This window comes from Gorilla gorilla, chromosome 2 (genome assembly GCF_029281585.2).
Source record: "Gorilla gorilla gorilla isolate KB3781 chromosome 2, NHGRI_mGorGor1-v2.1_pri, whole genome shotgun sequence".
NCBI lineage: Eukaryota > Metazoa > Chordata > Mammalia > Primates > Hominidae > Gorilla > Gorilla gorilla.
In genome coordinates, this window is record NC_086017.1 from 123078354 (window position 1) to 123091034 (window position 12681).

A 12681-nucleotide genomic window follows, 5' to 3' on the forward strand; every position below is an offset into this window, starting at 1 on the left:
CTTGCGTGCTCAAAACAACAAAACATTACCAAAATAAGTTAAAGATTTAAATAAAAGGTAAGACATTCCATGTTCATGGTTTGGAAGGCTTAATATTGATAATATGACAATGCTACCCAAAGCAATCTACAGATTAAATTAAATCCTATAAAAATCTCGACCTTTTTCTTTATTTTGCAGAAACAGGCAAGATAATCTAAAATTTATATGGAATTCTAAGGGACCTCAACTAGTTACAACAATCTTGAAAAAGAAAGTTGAAGGACTTATACTTCCTGATATCAAAATTGTATACCAAGTGTGGAAAACAATTTGGTGGTTACTCAAAAAACTAAATATAGAATTACCACACAGTCCTGCAATTTTGCCCCTGGGATATGCCCTTGAATAGAAAGCAGGTATTCAAATAAAAACTTGCACATGAGTGTTCATGGCAGCACTATTCATAATAGCACAACTCAAATGTCCATAAACTGAAGAATGGGTAAATAAAATGTGGTATATATACCATGGAACATTATTTAACCTTAAATAGGAATCACATATTGATACATGCTACAAAGAGGATGACCCTTATGCTACTAACACATTCTATTATGTGGATGAAAACATTATGCTAAGTGAAAGAAGCCAGAAACACAAGGCTACATAGTGATGATTTCATTTATGTGAAACATTTGAAATAAGTAAATTCACAGGGACAGAAAACAGACTGGTGCTTTCCAGGAGCAGGGCAAAAAGGGGAAATGGGGAATGACTGCTTAATGAATACTCAGTTTATTTTTGGACTAATAAATAACACTGAATTATACACTTTAAAATGGTTAATGGTTAACTTATGTATATGAAATTTACCTCAATTAAAAAGAGAATACTATTCCTATCCTTTTTATTCTTTAAGTAACTTTATGTATGTACATAAGAAATTTAGGGTGGTGGCTGACCCCCACATTTCTAATAAACATTCTGTAGCTACTTATGCCCTGTGACACTCATCAGTCTCCTCTGAGGTGGCTACCACCCCCTTCAAAGCTTTAAATCAATTGTAAAGACAGGAAAAAAAACCCTTTATTTTTTTAAAAAATAAAAAATTAAAAGGATGCAGCTAAGGTTTATAGTGGATGTTGGCCAGATCATTTTTTCTCTTATATTATGCCATAATCTCCTTTGATTTTTATAAAAACTCTAACAATATATGGTGGTACCAAAATTTGTGGTGAGTTTGAAGGCTGATTTAGTAACAGGTATAAAAAATGAATTTGTTAATACAGATTATTTTTGTTTTCTTATTTTAGGTATGTTTGTGAGCATTTTCTATGACTGTAAATAAGGCCATTTTTCAGATAATAAAATATGCAAAAATTTTTAAAAAGAAATTTCATTGTAAAATTCCTCAAAATGTTTTGCAAAATATTCAGGATAGGGGGCGGTTCCAAGATGGCCGAATAGGAACAGCTCCAGGCTACAGCTCCCAACATGAGCGACACATAAGACAGGTGATTTCTGCATTTCCAACTGAGGTACCGGGTTCATCTCACTGGGGTTTGTCGGACAGTGGGTGCAGGACAGTGGGTGCAGTGCACCAAGCATGAGCCGAAGCAGGGCAAGCCATCGCCTCTTCTGGGAAGAGCAAGGGGTCAGGGAATTCCCTTTCCTAGCCAAGTGAAGCTGTGACAGATGACATCTTGAAAATCGGGTCACTCCAACCCTAATACTGCACTTTTCCAATGGTCTTGGCAAACGGCACACCAGGAGATTATATCCCGCACATGGCTCAGAGGGTACCACGCCCACGGAGCCTCACTCATTGCTAGCACAGCAGTCTGAGATTGAACTGCAAGGCAGCAGCAAGGCTGGGGGAGGGACACCCACCATTGCTGAGGCTTGAGTAGGTAAATAAAGTGGCCTGGAGGCTCAAACTGGGTGGAGCCCACTGCAGCTCAAGGAGGCCTGCTTTCCTCTGTAGACTCCACCTCTGGGGGCAGGGCATAGCCGAACAAAAGGCAGCAGAAACCTCGGCAGACTTAAATGTCCCTGCCTGACAGCTTTGAAGAGAGCAGTGGTTCTCCCAGCATGGAGTTTGAGATCTGAGAACGGACAGACTGCCTCCTCAAGTGGATCTCTGACCGCCGAGTAGCCTAACTGGGAGGCACCCCCCAGTAGGGGCAGACTGACACCTCACAAGGCTGAGTAACCCTTTGAGATGAAACATCCAGAGGAATGAACAGGCAGCAACATCTGCTGTTCAGCAATATTTGCTGTTCTGCAGCCTCCGCTGCTGATACCCAGGCAAACAGGGTCTGGAGTGGACCTCCAGCAAACTCCAACAGACCTGCAGCTGAGGGTCCTGACTGTTAGAAGGAAAAGTAACAAACACAAAGGACATCCACACCAAAACCCCATCTGTACGTCGCCATCATCAAAGACCAAAAGTAGATAAAACCACAAAAATGCAGAAAAAACAGAGCAGAAAAGCTGAAAATTCCAAAAATCAGAGCACCTCTCCCCGTCCAAAGGAACACAGCTCCTCACCAGCAACAGAACAAAGCTGGACAGAGAATGACTTTGATGAATTGAGAGAAGAAGGCTTCAGATGATCAAACTTCTCCAAGCTAAAGGAGGAAGTTCGAACCCATGGCAAAGAAGCTAAAAACCTTGAAAAAAGATTAGACGAATGGCTAACTAGAATAACCAATGCAGAGAAGTCCTTAAAGGACCTGATGGAGCTGAAAATCATGGCACAAGAACTACGTGATGAATGCACAAGCCTCAATAGCTGATTCAATCAACTGGAAGAAAGGGTATCAGTGATTGAAGATCAAATAAATGAAATGAAGCAAGAAGAGAAGTTTAGAGAAAAAAGAGTAAAAAGAAATGAATAAAGCCTCCAAGAAATATGGGACTATGTGAAAAGACCAAATCTACATCCGATTGGTATACCTGAAAGTGACGGGGAGAATGGAACCAAGTTGGAAAACACTCTGCAGGATATTATCCAGGAGAGCTTCCCCAACCTAGCAAGGCAGGCCAACATTCAAATTCAGGAAATACAGAGAATGCCACAGAGATATTCCTCGAGAAGAGCAACCCCAAGACACATAATTGTCAGATCCACCAAAGTTGAAATGAAGGAAAAAATGTAAAAGGCAATCAGAGAGAAAGGTCAGGTTACCCACAAAGGGAAGCCCATCAGAATAATAGCAGATCTCTCAGCAGAAACTCTACAAGGCTGAAGACAATGGGGGCCAATATTCAACATTCTTAAAGAAAAGAATTTTCAACCCAGGGTTTCATGTCCAGCCAAACTAAGCTTCATAAGTGAAGGAGAAATAAAATCCTTTACAGACAAGCAAATGCTGAGACATTTTGTCACCACCAGGCCTGCCCTACAAGAGCTCCTGAAGGAAGTACTAAACATGGAAAGGAACAACCGGTACCAGCCACTGCAAAAACAAGCCAAATTGTAAAGACCATCTATGCTAGGAAGAAACTGCATCAACTAATGGGCAAAATAACCAGCTAACATCAAAATGACAGGATCAAATCCACACATAACAATATTAACCTTAAATGTAAATGGGCTAAATGCTCCAATTAAAAGACACAGACTGGCAAGTTGGATAAAGAGTCAAGACCCATCAGTGTTCTGTATTCAGGGGACCCATCTCATGTACAGAGACACACATAGGCTCAAAATAAAGGGATGGAGGAAGATCTACCAAGCAAATGGAAAGGAAAAAACACCAGGGGTTGCAATCCTAGTTTCTGATAAAACAGACTTTAAACCAACGAAGATCAAAAGAGACAAAGAAGGCCATTACATAATGGTAAAGGGATCAATTCAACAAGAAGAGCTAGCTATCCTAAATATATGTGCACCCAATACAGGAGCACCCAGATTCATAAAGCAAGTTCTTAGAGACCTAGAAAGAGACTTGGACTCCCACACAATAATAATGGGAGAAATTACCACCCCACTGTCAACATTAGACAGATCACTGAGACAGAAAGTTAACAAGGATAGCCAGGAATTGAACTCAGCTCTGCACCAAGCAGACCTAATAGACATCTACAGAACTCTCCACCCCAAATCAACAGAATATACATTCTTATTAGCACCACATCACACTTATTCCAAAATTGACCACATAGTTGGAAGTAAAGCACTCCTCAGCAAATGTAAAAGAACAGAAATTATAACAAACTGTCTCTCAGACCACAATGCAATCAAACTAGAGCTCAGGATTAAGAAACTCACTCAAAATCGCTCAACTACATGGAAACCGAACAACCAGCTGCTGAGTGACTACTGGGTACATGACAAAATGAAGGCAGAAATAAAGATGTTCTTTGAAACCAATAAGAACAAAGACACAACATACCAGAATCTCTGGGACACATTTAAAGCAGTGTGTAGAGGGAAATTTGTAGCACTAAATGCCCACAAGAGAAAGCAGGAAAAATGTAAAATTGACATCCTAACATCACAATTAAAAGAACTAGAGAAGCAAGAGCAAACACATTCAAAAGCTAGCAGAAGGCAAGAAATAACTAAGATCAGAGCAGAACTGAAGGAAATAGAGACACAAAAAACCCTTCAAAAAATCAATGAATCCAGGAGCTAGTTTTTTTGAAAAGATCAACAAAATTGATAGACCACTAGCAAGACTAATAAAGAAGAAAAGACAGAAGAATCAAATAGATGCAAAAAAAATGATAAAGGGGATATCACCACCAATCCCCCAGAAATACAAACTACCCTCAGAGAATACTATAAACACCTCTACACAAATAAACTAGAAAATCTACAAGAAATGGATAAATTCCTGGACATTACACCCTCCCAAGACTAAACCAGGAAGAATTTGAATCTCTGAATAAACCAATAACAGGCTCTGAAATTGAGGAAACAATTAATAGCTTACCAACCAAAAGAAGTCCAGGACTAGATGGATTCACAGGCGAGTTATACCAGAGGTACAAGGAGGAGCTGCTACCATTCCTTCTGAGACTATTTCAATCAATAGAAAAAGAGGGAATCCTCCCTAACTCATTTTATGAGGCCAGCATCATCCTGATATCAAAGCCTGGCAGAGACACAACAAAAAAAGAGAATTTTAGACCAATATTGCTGATGAACATCGATGCAAAAATCCTCATAAAATACTGGCAAACCGAATCCAGCAGCACATCAAAAAGCTTATCTACTATGATCAAGTGGGCTTCATCCCTGGGATGCAAGGCTGGTTCAACATACACAAATCAGTAAATGTAATCCAGCATATAAACAGAACCAAAGACAAAAACCACATGATTATCTCAATAGATGCAGAAAAGGCCTTCAACAAAATTCAAAGCCCTTCATGCTAAAAACTCTTAATAAATTAGGTATTCATGGGACGTATCTCAAAATAATAAGAGTTATTTATGACAAACCCACAGCCAATATCATACTGAATGGGCAAAAACTGAAAGCATTCCCTTTGAAAACTGGCACAAGACAGGGATGCCCTCTCTCACCACTCCTACTCAACATAGTGTTGGAAGTTCTGGCCAGGGCAATCAGGCAGGAGAAGGAAATAAAGGGTATTCAATTAGGAAAAGAGGAAGTCAAATTGTCCCTGTTTGCAGATGACATGATTGTATATTTAGAAAACCCCATCGTCTCAGCCCAAAATCTCCTTAAGCTCATAAGCAACTTCAGCAAAGTCTCAGGATACAAAATCAATGTACAAAAATCACAAGCATTCTTATACACCAATAACAGACAAACAGAGGGCCAAATCATGAGTGAACTCCCATTCACAATTGCTTCAAAGAGAACAAAATACCTAGGAATCCAACTTACAAGGGATGTGAAGGACCTCTTCAAGAAGAACTACAAACCACTGCTCAACGAAATAAAAGAGGATACAAACAAATGGAAGAACATTCCATGCTCATGGGTAGGAAGAATCAATATTGTGAAAATGGCCATACTGCCCAAGGTAATTTATAGATTCAATGCCATCACCAACAAGCTACCAATGACTTTCTTCACAGAATTGGAAAAAACTACTTTAAACTTCATATGGAACCAAAAAAGAGCCCACATTGCTAAGTCAATCATAAGCCAAAAGAACAAAGCTGGAGGCATCACACTGCCTGACTTCAAACTATACTACAAGGCTGTGGTAACCAAAACAGCATGGTACTGGTACCAAAACAGAGATATAGACCAATGGAACAGAACAGAGCCCTCAGAAATAATACCACACATCTACAACCATCTGATCTTTGACAAACCTGAGAAAAACAAGCAATGGGGAAAGGATTCCCTATTTAATAAATGGTGCTGGGAAAACTGGCTAGCCATATGTAGAAAGCTGACACGGGATCCCTTCCTTACACCTTATACAAAAATCAATTCAAGATGGATTAAAGACTTAAATGTTAGACCTAAAACCATATAAACCCTAGAAGAAAACCTAGGCAATACCATTCAGGACATAGGCATGGGCAAGGATTTCATGTCTAAAACACCAAAAACAATGGCAACAAAAGCCAAAGTTGACAAATGGGATCTAATTAAACTAAAGAGCTTCTGCACAGCAAAAGAAACTACCATCAGAGTGAACAGGCAACCTACAAAATGGGAGAAAATTTTCACAACCTACTCATCTGACAAAGGGCTAATATCCACAATCTACAAAGAACTCAAACAAATTTACAAGAAAAAAACAAACAACCCCATCAAAAAGTGGGCGAATGATATGAACAGACACTTCTCAAAAGAAGACATTTATGCAGCCAAAAGACACATGAAAAAATGCTCATCATCACTGGCCATCAGAGAAATGCAAATCAAAATCACAAGGAGATACCATCTTACACCAGTTAGAATGGCAATCATTAAAGTCAGGAAACAACAGGTGCTGGAGAGGATGTGGAGAAATAGGAACACGTTTACACTGTTTGTGGGGCTGTAACCTAGTTCAACCATTGTGGAAGACAGTGTGGCGATTCCTCAAGGATCTAGAACTAGAAATACCATTTGACCCAGCCATCCCATTACTGGGTATATACCCAAAGGATTATAAATCATGCTGCTATAAAGACACATGCACACGTATGTTTATTGCGGCACTATTCACAATAGCAAAGACTTGGAACCAACCCAAATGTCCATCAATGATAGACTGGATTAAGAAAATATGGCACATATACACCGTGGAATACTATGCAGCCATAAAAAGGGATGAGTTCATGTCCTTTGTAGGGACATGGATGAAGCTGGAAACCATCATTCTCAGCAAACTATTGCAAGGACAGAAAACCAAACACCACATGTTCTCACTCATAGGTGGGAATTGAACAATGAGAACACGTGGACACACGGTGGGGAACATCACACACTGGGGCCTGTTGTGGAGTGAGGGGAGGGGGGAAGGATAGCATTAGGAGATATACCTAATGTAAATGACGAGTTAATGAGTGAAGCACACCGACATGTCACATGTATGCATATGTAACAAACCTGCACGTTGTGTACATGTACCCTAGCACTTATAGTATAATAAAAAAAAATTCAAGATACCATTTTAAAAGAAAAAACAGGGAATTTCAAGTGAATATAATAGCATTTCTTATAAGGTTCAAAAGCACTTACTTCGATGGGCCCTCTTTTTCCTTTCTGGTATTATACACCCAATTAAGTAGTAGTTTTCTAGCAAAGGTAACTGTTTTTTGGCTTTCAGAATAATTCTTTATTGTGTCAAGACTCATACATCTAGAAAAAGAGAGAAATCTTTAAACATGCTTTAAACATTTTGAGATAAGTTTAATGTTGTACATAAGTTTAATTTTGCACAAAACAGGAAGACTATTTTGTGCCATGATGGTTGGATTAAGGCATGTTCATGGGCATGGTTCATGAAGTTAGATTGTCAGGCTCACTTGTTAAACAGAGAGTATTAAAAATTGGAGATACATGGTTGAAAATAATAGAGATTTCAAGGTTCAGGGATAGAAAACATACTATGTTTCAAATATTTGGGATTCAGACATCTGGGTTTTCATGTTAGAGTCCCCATTGTCTGGTATGGCAATGGACAAATTACCTCATTAACTTGCTTGCTAATCTACAAAATAAGGATAAAAATACCAATGTTAGGCTGGGATAATTAAATGGGAAAGCATGTATAAAGCATCCAACTCATATCACACATCTTCCCATCTCTTTGTCTTCACCTTCAAAGCAGATAGTAAGGTTTAGAATGACTAAAAATGAGTTAAAATGGTAACTCTAAGTCACTGGTCATAAGAGCTCAATGTCATTTTGGGAGCACTTGTCCCACGTTTTCTGTAGCTTTCTGCTAGCTTTTTTTTTTTTTTAAATTGAGACAGCTCAGATCCGTGTATATGATCATGTCTTGTTTAGCCAATCTCCTTGGCTTTTCAAGGAATTTACCTGCTGCTGACCAGATACTTTCATCGTCATGATCAGGAGAGTAAGGCTCTGCCCTTGGATGTGAGGCCCTACCTTATAATGTAGCTTAATGGAAGGGCATTGGAAACCCAAGTTCAAAGGTAAACCTTGCTCTTTCTATGAATTATAATGTTCTTACTTTAAAACTTGTATATATATATTTTTTACTACAGGGATACTAACATAATTGAAAAGAATAAAGTCATTCAATTATCTGTAATTCAATATAATATGCGGTAAATACATGGAAAATGTTGAATATGTATGTGAGTTGATTCATTTATAATTGAAAAAATATTTATTCAATATCTGCTATGGTTGTTAAATGCCAAAGATAAACCATAAAGAAATACTGGTCTGCCCTCAAGGCTGCAGCAGACTAGTGGGATGAAACATGTAAATACCAATTGCAGTAAAACGTGGTAAGTGTTGCCACAGAGATAATAAATGAGAGGGCTCCCTGGACTCAAAAAAATAAGCATTTAATATAGTCTTATTGTGATATCTATGTGTGACACTTTACAACACAAATTACTGAGTAATTCAGGCTCTTGAACTCCGATTTTACATCAACATGTTCACTGTTTAGACCTGATTTAGGGAAACAGTATGATCTATTTAACCAGATAGTGAGGCAGCTTGGCTTTGAATCCCAATTCTGTAATTTATGAGTCAAATGACCTTGCATAAATTATTTAATTTCTCTTTGTTTTACTTTCCTAACCTGCATCGTGAATATAACAACAGCATCTATCTCATAAGATTCTTCTGAGGTAAAATAGGTTAATACATGTAAAGTGTTTAAAACTGTACCTGGTATGACACTCAATAAAAAGAAACTATGTGCTCAAAGTATTATTTTTTAGGCAATTATACAAGCACTTAGCATAGGTCCTGGTGCTCCTGTTTAAACCCTCCACTCTTTCTTTTCTTAGACTTGTTTTTCTTGCCACAGGTCACCCTGACACATGAGGCACTCATAGGAATAATTAGCAAATGGTAAAATCAACTCAGCAAAGAAGCAAGAACTGAATATAAACACAATCAATAGAAAGTTCTCTAGGGGCTGGAATACCATTTTGCTAATATTAATATTCCCTACAGTGACTGGCATATATTGGTAATATATAGCTTTGCACATATTGGTTTTCAATGTATATCTCTTACATGTATGCATAAAAAATGTAATATATTCCAAAGTTTGCCTTCATAGGCATATGTTGCTTCTGCCTTTGGGGATCATTTAAAGAGAAAAAAATCAAGGCAGTGGGCTGAATTGCTCTATGTTGTTTTATTTTTATTTTTATTTTTGAGACAGCGCCTTGCTCTGTCCCCCAGGCTGGAGTGCAGTGGCACGATCTCAGCTCACTGCAACCTCTGCCTTCGGGGTTCAAGCAATTCTCCTGTCTCAGCCTCCTGAGTAGCTGGGACTACAGGTGCATGCCAGCGTGCCTGGCTAATTTTTTTGTATTTTTAGTAGAGACAGGGTTTCACCATATTGGTCAGGCTGGTCTCGAACTCCTGACCTCAAGTGATCCACCCACCTCGGCCTCCTAAAGTACTGGGATTACAAGCATGAGCCACTATGCCTGGCCTGTTATTTTTAACATCTCCTGGAAAATATATTAATGATGCTTTTTATTGTGTCATTTATTAAAAACTTCCACTGTACAATGTGCACCTTTCTTCTTTAAAATATGCACAGTATTGTTTTGAATTGATCACATTTGCCCAGCTCTCTCTTTCAACTCCCTCAACTTTACTAGGTCACCTAAAGCATTGGAAGTGCCTGGATCAAAAGGACAGAGACCCTGGTACCATAGATGAAAATATTCAAGCATTATAAATCAAGGAAACAAAATTTTAAATAAGATATATTTCATCTTCCTATCATGACACATATAATGTCATAATGATTTGTATGACTAGGCTTAAAATGAAAACTCTTAGTTATCTTGAAAGTCTGTACTTGAAATGAAATGCAAATATGCCCTAATTTCTGGCTGCTTCTTTTCTAACATCTAACTTTATCCTTCAGTGTGCCACAAGGTTGTACGTGTGACTTAACACAAGGTTGGCACATCCTTCAGGTTTAGGGGTATGCACACCAAAGGCCGGGTTTGCTCATGAGATGATGGACCAGGACTGGAGGCCCAAATAGACTCTGGAAATAAGCTTAGGACAATTTAAGCAGGGAATTTTGGTGTCTTCAGGACTGTTGTCTAGAGCTAGAAGGTATGTCTGGGTGGACATTGTTGCAGTTGCATTGCAGTTTAACCCCCCTCTTTGCCCAATCATAGATCCAGCATTCCTCCACAGGGGATGATCTGAGGGTACTCCTCAAAACACCAACTTTGAGGAAGTCACTGCTTATTTTGGAGACCTATATCTAAAGAAATCACTACAAGATTACAAATGCATGCTGAGTATTAAGAGATGTTGAAGTACTACCTGTGTATTGGGGAAGATGTGCCTGGAGGGATTAAGGAAGGCTTCACCCTTACTTAGTCTGGCATTCAAATTGTCTAAAAGGAAGAGTTCTTTACCACAGCTTAACTTTTGGCAGGGGGAGGACAAAGAACAAAAGAAAGTTTCAGTCAGAAGGAACAGCTTGTTCAAAATCACGGAGGTAAGAATGAATGCAGCAAATTTGGGAAACTGAAAATAGGTAGTTTGGCCTGAGGGTGGGGTATAGAGCAGACAGCTCTGCTGTAATACTATAGTATTAATATTAATAGTAGAGGGAGCCAAGTTACCAGACAAAAACAAGAAAACTCACTTGGGTAATTTCCTAAATGCTGTGGCTTAGAATAGAAGCCATCTCTTGAGAATATACTTACTTTCCCTTCTTCTCACCAAAACTTTCTGCTGCACCAACCAACACCTGGACAGCACTCTGGGACAGAATCTCATTCCTGTATTGTCTCTGGTAGCTTGCCTAAAAAAATATTAATTCAAGTCATTATATAGCATGAATAATGATGACAACTTATTACAATCTTGATGGGAAAAATGTGTGACAAAGAAGTAAAAACAATCAATCTAGTCTGTTTGTAAAAAGAATATTTCTATGGAGTTCAGATTATAAGATTACTGGATAAGGTAGGTCTTGGCTTTGGGTGGAGCCACACTGGTTCTGAAGGAAACTAGAGCTCTTCTAGACATGGAATTAGGTTTTCAAAAAATAAATGGAACTTATTGGCAAATGAGTTTGGGAACTGCTGCAAGCTATATCCACATCTCAAAAGTTAATAATGAATATTAAAGGCTCTGAGAAAACCTACAGTAAAAAAAAAATCCTACTATACATCTTTATTTAATTGAATTTTCTCAAATATTTCCACAACAGGGCTCTGCTGCCTCATCTGTGATAAGGATTAAAATGATTATATCTTTGTAACTTATATAATTATTTATAGACTATTTTATAATTTATAAGGAATATTATAATAACAGATTGCTACTATTTGGCAGAATGCAGTCACTTCTTCATTCAATACATATATATAAAGAGCCTACTGAGCTTCAGGGACTATGTCTGATGATATGGAAACCAGTATCTGACACTGTTCCTGGCATCCATGTGCTGAACACTATTCAGAATCACTGTGTAGACCAACTTCCTTAACTGAAATATATTATGTGACCAAAGATTTCTAGGTTCTGCAGCAGGCATTCTCTCTGCATGATCAGTTTTGAATATTAAACACTGCTTCGTTTTGGGGAAATACTAGAAAGAAATAGCAATGACACTTGAGGATGTGGGATGAAAAAACTTTTCCCATAATTACAGGAATTCAATAGAGTACACTCTTCTCCTTAAATATCATTAAAATATGTTTAAAACAATATTAAATCAAAATATTCTTAGTATCCTCAAGATAAAAATTGTAGTTTGAAAAAATGAGGAAGCCGAAGATTATATGGATCTCGCGAAAGCTTAGCAACACAAATACCAAAGCAATTAGATACTAGAAGATGTTAACTGTTAAATTATCTTTCCCAATGGGAACGCAGAAACCAAATCAACACATCAAGATGAGCATGAAAATATATCTAAAATTAAGAAGAACTCGGAAGATATTAAGTGAAATGAGGATCTAGAGAACAGAGCAGAGAAATCCAATCTACTTTGAAAAGCGAGATTTCTTGATTAAGACACAATAGCACAAAATCAATGATCAAAATATAATAGTAGAACCCAAACATTTGAG

The 12681-nt window shown here is 38.1% G+C and overlaps 1 protein-coding gene across 8 annotated transcripts in view; it reads right to left on the bottom strand.

Annotated features, from left to right (window-relative positions):
- The window catches only part of SLC9C1 (solute carrier family 9 member C1), a 156224-nt gene that overhangs the window by 71894 nt on the left and 71649 nt on the right, over positions 1–12681 (bottom strand). For all 8 annotated transcript variants that reach the window (XM_055381594.2, XM_055381596.2, XM_055381592.2 and 5 more), the window contains 2 exons: positions 11308–11405; positions 7649–7768 (listed from right to left, as the gene is read on the bottom strand). In XM_055381594.2, the coding sequence (XP_055237569.2) occupies positions 7649–7768; positions 11308–11405 (218 nt within the window). The remainder of the gene's footprint in view (positions 1–7648; positions 7769–11307; positions 11406–12681) is intronic.